General features: G+C 27.1%; 1 protein-coding gene across 2 annotated transcripts in view; it reads left to right on the top strand.

Moving 5' to 3' along the window:
* LOC148228559 (protein Wnt-2-like) overlaps window positions 1-14,946 on the top strand; it is an 81,355-nt gene that overhangs the window by 37,248 nt on the left and 29,161 nt on the right. For both annotated transcript variants that reach the window (XM_088200095.1, XM_088200094.1), the window contains exon 3: window positions 6,882-7,108. In XM_088200095.1, the coding sequence (XP_088056221.1) occupies window positions 6,882-7,108 (227 nt within the window). The remainder of the gene's footprint in view (window positions 1-6,881; window positions 7,109-14,946) is intronic.

The raw sequence follows: 14,946 nt of genomic DNA, 5'->3' as shown, positions 1-14,946 counted from the left end.
GTATGTATCACGTTTTTACTACAATACATATATTAAAATAATAATATATATTCGACCTTTATCTTTATCATTCCACCGAAAATATCCAACTCGATTTCAACTTGAATAGTATTTTAATAAAATATTTATATTTCATTTTAAATAAAGGGGTTGCGCAATTGGACCTATAAGATTTGCCAATTGATGGAAAGACAACACTATAGATTATTTGCAGTGTTGTCAGCTCCTGCTTAATAGTTCAAAATAATCATCCATCACTTTCGACCAATTTTGTTGGACCAACAGCATCTGTCTTTCATCAAAACTGTGAAAGAATCTCTCGATGCGGGAATTCAACCAGACCTCGTATATGCAAATTTTGAGAAGGCCTTCACGGGCTTGTACCTCGATTGCATGGATGATTTAACTCGATTATTTTCAAATTATTTGAGCGATCATAAGCTGCCGATTGTCGAAAAAGTGTTGCAAGTTTTTAAGGAGATCCTCAAGGAATTGATCTTCAACCTGGGTCCTCTGCTCTTCACGTTATTTAATAATTGCATAAATACGGCAGTTACAAACTTAAGTTTTATTCTGTTGTGGAGAGATGGGCTTCCGACAACCTTCTGCCTTTTAATGTCGGAAAATGTAATGCTGTGTCATTTTCTTGATCCCGTTTACCATTACAATTTCAATGGGAATATTTTGGCTAATTAAATTTTTATTTTGGTATAATAATGCTAATATGTAAATTTTATTTACAGTAGAATATTCTATACCAATTGAGTTTTTAATGTGTCACACAAAAAAAATAATGTTAATTTTTCGGTGTTTATTTAACGTACATTAGACTGTTATTTGATATAATCGATAAGGTTAGTTCGTAGATACATAAGCCCTTGACACGTATATATATTTGCTTTTATAAGCCTGATGTAAGTTATATGTAACAGAACTCACATTCATATCACCGGTAGAACTAACCGATTTTTTTTAAATTTAATTAAACAGTTTTACTATCAATATTAAAATTATAATTGGACGTCAAATAAACATAGATACTTAAAATATGCTTTTTATTTTATCTTTATATATCTTTGGTTTTCAAAGTCTGTTGCAATTCATTCCATTGCCACACTCCTATAATACAATACAGTTTATAATCAAGTTGTATCATGTGAACATAAATAACGTTGGCATGTCGCGAAAATATAGAGACGAGGGGCCGCTTCAAAAACCATGTCGAATTATGCGAGCGCGTAAAATTGCTTTATTGCCGCATTTCCTGCATGCGGTGAAGTGAATTGCGATTATGCTATAATTACGTTATTGTTGCATGCACAATATCAACTGATGGTATTCTCACAGTTGTGCAATATACTTATGTATATGTATGACCGTCGAAAGCTCTCTTTTGTGCTTTCAAAAGAAATTTCAACGCATCAGAGGCAGACCAGCCGCCATGAGACAACAATCGAAATTGCCTACAAAACGAACCGCAACAATGTTAACAATACAAAGATTGCAACCGACAACGTAGTGGTAATTTACCCGGCGGCAATGAAATCACACAATGGAACATATGCCAAAAAAATCCAGCCACAATGTATTTTATTAAAGGCTCAATGACTAAATTTGTTCTCGGACATCATCAGTTCATTGTTGGCACAGAACCGCTAATGCTATTTTTTGTAGCACTATGATGCTAGATAAGTCATTTAATAGACATTTTGTCATAAATGACCTTGCAAATATATTACACTAACATTATTATAAATATATATTTATGTAAATACATAAATATATTTTGGCATATACAAACATTTTGAGCAAATTGTAATGTACAAAAATTTTATTCTTATTACTTATTAATATGCACAGAAATAAATAATTAATAATTATTTTGTCACAAAAATAAAATGACTTGATAATTTAATTATATTTATATAGAACGCATGATTAGATATAAACGCACGTGTATATCAGAAGCCTTTCATTAATATAAAAAATGAAATTATAAGAAATATTTCTTTGTTTCACACAATGAATCTTATGTATCGAAGGACTGGATTTCGCGGAATGCAATGTCCAATTATTTCGCCGACTGATACAAAACCCTCTTTCTTCCACGTCACCATAATCGAAGCACTCTGAATTCTTCCTCCAGATTTGGAATGTCCGCGCGTTCAATTTATTGCTAAGATAATGGAAAATGTGAATATAGAATGCAAACTAACAAATCTCTTTTTTTATTATATATTCATATATGATATAAGCAATAATTACTACATGTAGACAGTTGATAATTTGTGTAAGACTAACGAGTGTTTTGCATTTATTATCGTACAAGTTTGTTGTATTATAACATCATATTATTATATAATACAAGAAAACGCACAACAGGACAATCATCTCCCTACATGTTCATGTGTAATAAGCGTAATTGCTTTATGATCATATGTAATTTTATAGACATATTATACATATTAAAACTAGAAGTTGTTCCACACAACTGGATCGTTAATGTTACTTTCTATTGAATTTTTAAATAAATAAATATAAAAAAAACATTATATGTTATGTGTATATGTATATATAATTGAGGAATATTTCCCATTATAGAATATCGACTTATCTCTAAGTATTATGTACACAAAGGACGTCACTTCAAAAAAGTCGTGTCATTCTATACAGGGCTATACATGAACATATTAATTTTTATTTAATTTAAGAATTAATAATATTTTTTTATATATAAATTTATTATTATGATTTATTAAAATATGTTATATTTATTTCGTAATAAATATAGATTAGTTTTAGTTGTATATTATGTTATTATATACAATTTAAGCGCACTACTACATAGCACGTAAACAGAATATATTATCATATTTTTATCTATTGAAAATTATATTATATGTTCACCACATAAGGATATGTTTTGAAATGCCGGCAACCCTATTGTGTCCTTTTAGATATTACACAGGTATATTGAGGTACATTTCGTTAAGAGGGTATCATATAAGTTAGTTTTATGGGTTCATCCTATTACCTGAGTATTACTATGACAAAATATAGCCACCGTCAATGTAAAAATTAAAAATATATTTTAATGTCAATATTAATTTTTATATAAATTTATAGTATGTCGTAAATATATGTTTGTATGATAAAGTAATTAAATAAATACTCATGGTATTTGTGCCTAGATTTATATTGCATTCATACAAGCCACTGTAACATTAAGAGCTTTCGTTTTAAGTGGTCACGATTCATTTAGGATCAGACACCGGGTGATCTTGCGTTCGAATACAAAGGATGATATAAAAAATAAGTATAATTCGTCCGATCATGCGTGTGATATATTTGTGTACATCCTGTCATTTTGTTAAATGGATCTATGATGTATTGCTTTCTATGTTGAATAAATCTAAAGCTCTTAATGGTTCGTTCTAATATGACATTTAAAAAGTATTATTAAAAAATATTGGCCTATTTTATATTTAAAGTACACAAATATCAACTGAAAATTTTGCAGAACTTTATTGTGACTTATTTAAAATGGATCTATCTAGATTATTATAAGTATGTATCAGTGTATAATTATATCCCGTTTCAACGCAAGATTAATTGATTAACGAGTTCTGGTTTTATCGGTGCAATATTTTTCTTATATCACATTAGCTTCGTCATTTACTTTAATTATCCCTTATTCCTAGGGTATAATTTAAAACTATTTAAAGATTACCATCGCCATTACAGCCTAATACGTGACAGAGCTACGGAAGCAGCCAACCGGCATTTCCCTTGGCACCCATTGATTTCGTCCGAGATCTCGATTGCAATTATCCGGATTTGCATAATTCGCTCCGAGACATGGGCGTGAGGTGTGGACTCGAACAAATAAAGGTGTCCGATTCAATCAGCGGTCGCAGTGTGGGTAGCCGCAGCGGCTCTTTTATCTCGATGCCTCACAGACTAGGGAGACGGGGAGACATTGGCGTGCTAACGCGGAATAAATCGCATTGCCTATTTCAATAGTAATTATTGACTCGGCGTCGGTGGAATGTGATCAATTGAAGGTGCATTACCGATTGGCGTTATAGATTGAGTCGCTTTAGTTGGGCTAAGTGGCTTAGATATACCATAATTTTATACGTTGACTTAAACACGACTATAATGTGAACATGTTTAGGTAAATTACCATTGAAAATTCTAATGCTTAAAAAGCCAAATGCGAAAGAGCTGCACAAAAATATAAATTAAAAAGGCTTGATGATTCACGTGCTTCAAGTATTCCTCGAAATCATTCACAATAAAATACACAAGTGTAAAAAAGGCAAGAGCGACATTCAGTTTTGTTTCAGAAATGGCTTGAATGCAAAATAAATGTTACTATACAACGATGATGTATAGATAACAATGCTTTGTAGATTATTACAAAATTTGACATCCGAAACTGAATAACTAACAAATCTAATTAAATATAATCAATATTAAAATTGAGTTAATAAATGGAGTACATTATTATGATTACTTTTACGTATATTATTAAATTTAATAGTAACATCATATAAATTTCCTAAATGACTTTTTAGCCAACTAATTTTCCCAAATATTCGCTTTATTTAATTTATAAAATAAAAGTATATGATTAACTTTACCGTAGACTGTTTTTAAATCAGATTACTAATTAAATATCTCAACTAAAATTAGGATATGCTTGCTTTTTATAAAATAATGATTACTATATAAGATTTAAAAAAATATAAATAATGAACTTTGCTGTTAATTACAAAAGTCGTTTCAAATGTAAATTTATATGTGATTAAATTAGTAATAATTTATAGCATTAATGTATTAAGTTCAAAGCTAGTATGTGTTTAGCCTTGTATCTTTTAAACAAGGAGAAAAATATAAAATAAAATAAAATTTAATTGCGTGACTTCTATTATAGTAAGAAATACACTATATTTTTAATAAAGTCAAAGCATTCTATTAACAAAATAACTATTCGTTCAATCAAAGAAAAAATAGACAGAACTGCAATTTAAAATATATCTATTTCAGAAAAAAGACAAAGAATTACAATAAATATTTTAAGCATATTTAACTTTCTCAAGACTGAGTTTATTGTTATTATATTTTTTTATTTTTTTTATTTAAAATGCTACAAAAACTTCATACTTTTGCACCAAGTGGTATTTTTTGTTATCGTAGTTGTTTTTATAAATGATTTTTAACTTATTTTAGTATAAATATTTTTGTACTATTTTATAAAAAGCGCTTAAAATATTTATAACTAATTCAATAAAGTATAAAATATTCATTATTTAATAAAAAATTTACCTCAAAAGATTTTCAAAAAATAATTATAAATAACCTTTATCTTTTATAAAAAAACCAGGATGTATAGTTTTTTAAAACTAAACATACTGGTTCATAACCATTTCCATTGTTTACAATTGGTTAAGTTATACAATAAAATAAAAAATAATAATAAATTATCCCCAATTATACCTAATTTAATTTAAGGAAAAATACATAAAACCCTTAACAAATTAAAAAATAAAAAAATGACAAAAAAATATAGAATATATAAAATATAACACATGCAAAATTAAATGCACCTAACCCCTTAGACCTTAAACAAATGACATTGCAATAGGCTTAACTGCATAAAAGCAACATAAAAAAAATCTAAAACCACAATTACAACATTTCAAGTGAATATTGAAAATTTACTAATTCACATCGGACAAAAAAAATGGCAAACTTAACTATAAATGTGGGTTTTACATACTCACTCAATACACTCAAAAACTCGTCCTTGACGAAGAAAAATGTTTAGTTAACCCCTAACATTCTAAAGTGCCTAATTAAATGTATGTGATTACTGAATTTTCCCTTAATATTAATAACACTAATGAAATTTATAAAACCATAATAAGAGCTATGCACTATTTTTTACACAGCATGATTGATACCACTCCTCAAATATATTGTATATCGATAGCCTAAAATGTAAATAGGCTAACTATACTTCTAAATAAAAATAAATCAATAATTCTACTTTGCCTCCATCATTCAGATTCATATGCAATGGAAATCTCACATCTCTAAATTATCAAATAGTCAATGAAAATATTCAAAAAATTCGACAATTATATTGCCACTTAAAGCATCACAATACAAAAATGATTCTGATACTTATATGTACTTTTTTTCAATGAATTAAAATGAACAACAGTTTTTATGCGTCCCATAAAATTAAATAAAAAGTTGAACCATCTAATTTTAAAGGCATTGTTATTAAAAATAATATATTTTTATATATAACTGTATTATATTAGATTATCCCAAAATGAATGTCGTTTTTATAATGAAGCAAAAATATCACTTTTAAATAATAATTTTTATTTTAATGATACAAAATATAATTTTATTCTACATATAAACATATATCCCACATCTCAGTTTATCTTGTATTTCCATTAGCATAAGCTGTTGAAGACTTTGATGCAAAATATTCTGATGGCCCTCTTTTCACATCGTCTACATTTTAATTTTTTGTCATCTAAGAAATGTTCAAAAGTATCGATTGGAATAATTGGTATTCAAAAGAAGCAAGTTCTATAAAACCTTCTGATCATGCTGGTCTCTCACATCCAGAACTAATTACCCATTCAAAACTTTTTAATCCATCGTTATAATTTATGGATATCTAATGAATTACCTACGACTTAGTTGCCGAATTTTTTAAAGAAAATATTTTTTTCCAAAAAATCAACGGCCAAAACAAGACTGACTGTTGAAACTTAAATTTAATAAAACGACATTTATTTCAGGATTACCTAATAAAAATTGTAAAATAACATATTTACTTTTTTTTGTTTTAGTGCTGGCAAAGGCGAAGTAGTCGGCGGAGCTCTATGCTTTCGGCTAGCAGGCCTTTGGCCAAAGCAACGGGCCTTATGCTTGAGAGCACCTGCAGCTTTGGCAGCAGCCGGCGATGGGGCTCGTCTTGCTGCTGCCGAATGTAGAAGAGAATTCGCCAACCGCCGATGGAACTGCACTGGAGTCATCGCCGACGCTAGAGGAGCTTTCGGCCACGTAGTTACTGTAGGTTAGTATCCATCTGTATATCTATAAATATTTATATGCAAATGAAGCGGCAAATCTATCTAAATTAATTCATGTCTAAAGAATCAATATAATATATCACGATCAATTTGAATACAATAGGTATTGCGAATTGTTTTTTTTTATTGAATTAATTTATTCACACGTTATAAATTATTATAATGCAATATATATGTCGGAATAAAGCAAACACGACAACAAAAAACGATGCGTTCGAGTGCACGAATCGTGGAATTAGCTCTAGGGCATCCCACACATCATAAAGTCCATTAATTTTCCACATTCCACCCACGCGCATCAATAAATGAAGCAAAGCCAACCAATTTAGATTTAAACAGATATTGTTCGGCTTTTATTGGTCCAACGGTTGTATAATAGTTCGCCATTGTTGGACAAATGTAGGAAGAAAACGGCGCCCATTGGACGAATAATATGCGGCAATTTACTAAAATGAAATGCATCAGAAATTACGCTTTTGATTAAAATCAATATTATTTGCTATTATGAATTATTATGATTTTCAGAAATTTAAACTTTAAAGTTTATTAATCATGCAATTTATTTTTTTAAAACAAATAATATATTTTAAATTAGATTAATTTTTCAGTATAATTGATATTTACTTTACCTTCAATTGAAAATAATTAAATAAAAGCAATTTACAGTAAAAGAAAATAATTTAGCAAATATAATTTTTTTCTATAAGAAAATCGTGAGATAACACATAAAATTATGTTTATTATCTTTATTACTTAAAGTTGCCACTTTAATTCAAAAACTCCATGATATGAAAAACAGCGAGAGTCTATTTAATTTATGGCTTGATCCTTATTTGAGGTGTTACATTTTCTTAAATTATGTTTAATCCTTTTATTTGCTTACTGATGACGGTAGTACAATTTTATACAATTATTAGTTTTAGTCGTAAGTATATTAGGTGTGGTGGATTGTGTAGGTTAATATTTACCTTATAATAATTAAAATGAATTCAACAAAATTGATTCTAAATTGCTTTCTACGTAATTATTAAGCATTCAAATTACAACCTTCAGTATATACGTAAAAGGAAAAGTTTTTTATATTAAACATATATGGTACTAGTACTTCGTTGAATACATCAGCTCGTTTAGAACATTTCATAATATATATGTTTGACTCAGTCCAATTTTGAATATATTGATCTAATTATAATTGCTAACTCTGATATCTCAGTAACAATAAAAACTTTAACAAAGTTTCGCTTTATTTGCTATTTGTACTATTGGTACTGACTTAAAATATATATTTATAAATATAAATCAATCCATTATTAAAATTACAATATTTACAAAATTACTAAGAAATAAATCAAAATATAACAGTAATTTTAGTTAAGAAAATATACTTAGTAAAAAATACGATTAAAAGAAAAAAATACATAAAAAAATCAACACATTCAAATTTTTAACCAATCAACTAAAGAAAGATGTGCTTAAATATGCTATTCTTATAAACATTAAACTAATTTTATGCAAATTTGTCGATCAATAATATTATTATGAAACATTTTTATAATATTTTTTAATATTATAATAACAGTATTATTTAACTATATAGATGAAAAAAATAAAAATATGAAAAGGTGTGTTACATATTATCAGTTTAAAAAACAATAAAATACTAATATTACGCTCTAACTGGCAAACTTTCATTAACGGTATAATTAGCTGCTATTATATATGTATTTCTTGTTCGTCGTCTGTAAAATGAATCGCAATGACGGCAAGCCCTTTATGGATGATTTAGTATGTTTGCTAAATATATACCCTGATATTATCTATCGGCAAACTAATATTAAAATATATTTGCGCAACATTAGTATAGATTTTTTTAAATTTGTTTTTTATTATATTTTCATGTAATATAATAAATAATATTAGCCAAAACAAAAAAACTCTTTAGACTTATGGGCTATAATTGTAGTTTTTTTATTAGTTAAAAAACGAGGTTAATTTTTACCACATTTTTTGCTAATATCTCCATTTAAGAATACATCAAAATATATAGGATATTTTATTCGTAAATTTTTTCAATAAAATAAAAATCCCAGTCCTAATTTACTATTTTTATTAATTATTATTAAAAGTGTATAAGTGAATTTGGCTGTTTGGTCAAGAAGTCAAAATATGTAAAAAAAATTTTTTTTGGAATAGTGAAAGCGATAAATAATTTTTCTGTAATATTTATGTTGAACAACTATGTTTAAAATCAATTTTCTGGTTTACTTCAGCAGTAATTAAAAATGATTTATTTTCATTTTTTATGGCATAAATTTTTTTAACAAAACGACACAAGAAATTGTTTTTCGTAATATTACAAGACGGAATTAAAATAACAAAGGGCTCAGCAACTTGCAGGTGCATTAATTATAAATAATTTCTTGATATTTTAAGTATATAATCATAAATTAAACACCATATATTTGCGGATCACTAGAAAATTTTTATGGACCACTGGTTGAGAAACACCGTCTTAGAAAAATATTGGCGAAGGCACTTTTTGAGCTTCGTACCAAATACAAAGCACACAACTTTTTGAGTGTCAAAAACTGCAAAAGCATTGCCTTTGCAATAACTTATTTATGTGAACAAGGATTTTTACCCTAATGAACATAAAGAGTAAGTACATAAATCGAATGAACTCCGAAGATAATTTTTAAATTTATTTGACACCAAAAAGTCCGATAATTGATATAAAATAATATCAATAGATTGAAAAATAAATGTATGATTAAAGTCGATGATATTCTCTATACAAGTTGATTAATAAACTATTTTTACTTTTTAATTTTAATTTATATCGGTCAAACAAATATATTTTAAGATAAAAGCTAAAAAATTATTAAATATTCCACCCCTTACTTACAAAATAAATAAATATTGTATTAGGAAATAAAGAATATCATTGAAAATATTTTCCCCTAGGTATTTTTTTTAGGTCAATATTAAAATAACAATACGTATATTATATTTTAAAGATTGACCAATAACTGTACAAACTTATATTTTAAGTTCATGATAGTAGACAATTTTTGTTTGCAAAGATTGGTTTTTACGAGCGGCAACGACGTTGTATTTTATAACTTCCTGTGCAATTTTGGAAGAAAATAAATTTGTACACGAAGTTTCAGAAGTACCTCTGCCGTTCTTTTATAAATATTTATGGATAATTAAATAATGTATTATTTTTTAGTTCATTGATCTTTAATGGCTCCATGAATTATTTACAAACATTTATCAAGGTATTTAAATGATTCTTATATGCAACACCTAATGGAAAATATTACAAATTTTTTGATACAGAAATTTTCATTTCTCTATAATTAATTATATATTTAATTTTATAAAGTAGTAAATTAAATGATATTTTTAATTGAATAATCTTTTAATGACTTTTTAATAAAACGGTAAGAAATAATATTATTAAATGGTCAGCTAATAATTTAAAAAAATCATAACCATTTCGCTCTGATTTCTAAACTGATAATATGTAACACACCTTTTCTTATTGTTATTTTTAAAATCTTATTATAATATTAAAAAAATATTATAAAAGTGTTTCATAATAATATTAATAATCAACAAACTCGGATAAAATTAGATTAAATGTTTATAAAAATAGCATATTCTTATAAACATCTTTCTTTAGTTGATTGGTTAAAAATTTTAATATTTTGATAGATTAAAATTTAGTCAAAATATATCAAAATTCGAAAACGTGACTTTTAATCACATTAAATTATTTACTAAAAAAACAATTCTAAATATATTTTTTAGATCAATATTCTTATTTATAAAAAAATACTACCATTGTTAGATCTTACATAAACTTTATATTGCATGTTGTAAGATAATATTTTAAGACGATCTACACATACTATTAATAGAATTCTCAATCCTAATATTTCATAATAATTAACTAAAGTAAAGCTACGTGTTAATGGGCAAGTCGTGCCTTTTAGAACGCACATAGATTGTTTTAGTGCAGGTTTTGCTTTATTTCACTGATCTCTAAAGAACAAACACAAATACGATCTCCCAATAACGCTCTCACCCACCTGCCCGACGGACGGTTGCTAATGAGATCTTAAACGGCGACTCTTCACACGTGGGAGAAGATCCACGCGAATCGTGATCTATCGTTTATAATGATACATCACCACCACTGATAAATTTTCTTCAGGGCCATGCTAGACGGGATAGAAATAAATTTACTATCACCCAACCCTTGAGTATTTGTTTAAATGGTTTATAAGATGTTTTAAATGGTATTTTGTACAATGTCGGTGCATGCGGACCCTCCGAGATGACCGGACGAGATAAATTGATAATAATCGTGTACAAACTGGCATTATATTGTGAGGGCAATGTAAACATTCGCACACGCGGCGCATACTAATTCGTCCGATGCACTGGGAAAAGACGACCACTTAAATTTATTAATATGGGGATTATGTACTTTATAATTTATAATGCTCATCAACGTGGCAAACTTATATTATAGAAGAACTGACTAAACATTGTATAAGAGCCTGCAATATCGGAATGTTGTATTATCAACAAATTATCGCACTTATACTTTACTACATTAAACTGCCATTAAAATGTTAAGAACTTTTAAGAATGCTAAGCTATTTTCTTTCGTAAGTGAAAACCGATACGCAGTGGAAAAAAATAATAATTTTAATGGTTTGCAATATAACACAACAAATTATTGATTTTAAGGCTTTCTAAAAATATTATCTTTGATTTTTTTTTTCACCGCGAAATGATTTAACATAATTATTTCTTCTAAATAATTTTAATAAAGATCTGGTATTTAATCGTCATAATGAGAAATCGACAGAATTATATAAAAGTGTAAGTTCTTTTAACGTATTAAATAAAATCGTCCTGGTGAAACGTATTACGCAAAGCTTTCAAGCGTAAAGCTCGAACGACGCATACTTCCACCAACTTTATTGCATTTATACTGTAACGAGGCGTTTTTATTGGCTTTTAATATCGCTGAAAGGTAACAGTCGCTGAAATGCTTAAATAAAATTTATATTTCATTATACGACAGTTTAAGTGAAATACGTGCTTATGCCATCATTAAAGCTTAAGTTTTAACAACACCATATACATACAGAGTTTTACCTATTATACTACTTGATAATAAATTTATCGTCTCATGCGTTCATTAAATAATAAAGCATCTCGAATGGTACCAATTCCAAGTTTTAATAATGAGTGCACATTTAATGTCCACCATCCGGGGTGGATTCCGAATTCAACTGGCGCAATTAATAACGAAAGCTTGTTCGTGCACATATGTACACTGTATTATTTAACGAGTGTCCCGTTGGCATTTAGAGGTGGCATGAAAATATTTTTACGCGATCGACCCACGTAAGCCTCCGGAGATCGTAAATAAAGTGTCGTATTAGACTTAGCCTTAATTGATGCGACACTAAACGGTGTATTATTCATTTAGGGTCAAATGAGAGTCACTGTTGTGTACTTGGGTGTAGATTTAAAGATTTTCTTGTATACATACATTAAAATCTTGCTATATATCTCTAAATTTTGTATTAAATAATTATTAGAATGCTTAACATGTATTGTGTGATTTAAATGCAACGGTTTTTTAAATGGTAATATCCTTTTTAATTACAAAAATCTTTATTTGTATGACTATTAAGGGGTATAAATAATTAACATTACTATTAATAAGCACGCGTTTTTTAATCTTTAAAGTGGTTCCAAGAAACATCACTATCTCTATTGGGTGTCAAAGAAGTTAAAAACGGTCGCCATTAAAGTTAATTGATAAGCATTACTATTTTTTTTGATATTTTAAAATAAAAATTATTTCAATATTAGTATTACAATTCAGACAACAAAAATATTGTGCTCAAAGATATTTAAAACTAAGAAATTATAATAAAATGTTTATCAATATGGTTGTTTAAAATATTTAAATAACTAAATATCATAGTAAATGAAGTACGTAGCAAAATTTATGTTTCATATTTATCTGATGATTTTACTAAAAATTATTTTATACTAAGGAGCTATACAAAATTTAATCCTAATTAGATGTAATGTTTAGGTAGCTTGGATATAAAACATAACAATTAAAAAAGCTTAAATTATTATACAACATTAAATGACAAAAAATATGTCAAAAATTTTTTAACCCCTTGGAGAAAATTTCCTAATCAGTTATAATTATTAAAAAATAAATAAATACATATTTGATGTTTTATTGTCAGTTGTGTAGTTAAACCAGGGAGGGCGTGGCCTAGTACTTTTTTTTGGAGCCAGAATGCCACCCTGGCACTTTAATTGTAATGGAATTTACTTTTCAAGTACATTTACAAAATATTTTAATATTAAATATTTTTTATAAAATTTTATACACCAAACATAACAGTCAATGTATTTTTTCTAATATGAAAATTTAAATATTTATTTATATAATTTATAGATTAGTAATTTCATTCAAACTTGAAGCAAAGCAATAAAACATATCTGAAACTGGCATTAGTTTCGCCTCTTTTAATTTTAAACCGCAGATGACCAAAATTTAATGCCTAAATTACTTTTTTCCTTAAAAAGAAACCCACTAATAAATAATTGTATTGATGTAACTCTGTGTTGCGGGAAAATCACGCGGCAAAAAATGACCTGTCGATTAAGTGTTTAATGAATTCTGTTTCTAATTGTAATCTAATATGGGCAAGTGGACTTTTATTATTAAAATATTATCTATTCTATCTTCATATATATATTTTATTCAATAAACAGATTACAATTTTTTTCCAAAAGCACAGTAAAAAAATCATTAAAATAAAAAAAATATCATCAAAAATTAAAAACAATAACGGAGTGCTTTGAACAATCAAATAATATAAGTAAAGAGAATAAAGTATGCGAATCCAATGTTGTTAATAAATAATATGTGACTTTAATTTTACTACTAACTAATCTGAATTAATTTCATTACTAAAAAAATCTGAAAATTATTCTTTTAAGCAAAATTTTCAAACTCTATCTTTCTGGCTAATTGTTTAGATGGCAGATATGTGGGAAGAAAAGAAAAAAATCTGTGAATAATTAGTAATAATGGAAAAATTATATCTACATCGTGTGGCAAAATAAAAAATCTTTCATTATTAAAAGTACAAGGATTTAAAATTTCAATTTCAGTGTTTTTAAATGGAAATTCGAATGCTTCACAATTAAAATTATTGAGAGCAAAATTAAGGATCTTATAAAATCAAATGCACAATTGAGCGCAGAAAATATTTTGACCCATTAAACCCATTAAAAATATAATATATGTAATATAAAAGATACTATGAATGATGCAAAAATTAAATAAATTAATAAAATATATAGAATTACATATTATATTGCTAAAAATAAAAAGCCTTATTCTTTAGATTTTCTACAAAAAAAAAAATTAAATGATACAAAAGTACCTCTATAATCAATTATATCGTAAAAAGATGAAATTTTGAATATGGCAAAAAATTAACGAAACAAGTGAAAAATATTTAGTTTTAATCGATGAGTCTACTGTTATACAATCAAAGTGTGAGACTGTTATATTCACATATTGTAATCCATTAATAAAGTGTTTAAAAACTGTGCCATGTAGTTCTGCAGAGTGTGAAAGAAGATTTAGTTGTATGAGTTTAATTATAACAGATATTCGATCCAGTTTACTTATTAAACATACTAAAAATCTAATATTTTTTACCTTTATGGTCCACCGATTGCGATGTAGAACTCA

This window comes from Plectrocnemia conspersa, unplaced genomic scaffold (assembly GCF_051122295.1).
Source record: "Plectrocnemia conspersa isolate PC_06_02 unplaced genomic scaffold, ASM5112229v1 ptg000012l, whole genome shotgun sequence".
Lineage (NCBI taxonomy): Eukaryota > Metazoa > Arthropoda > Insecta > Trichoptera > Polycentropodidae > Plectrocnemia > Plectrocnemia conspersa.
Note: the sequence above shows the minus strand (reverse complement) of the source record. Positions and strands in the feature narration are given on the sequence as shown.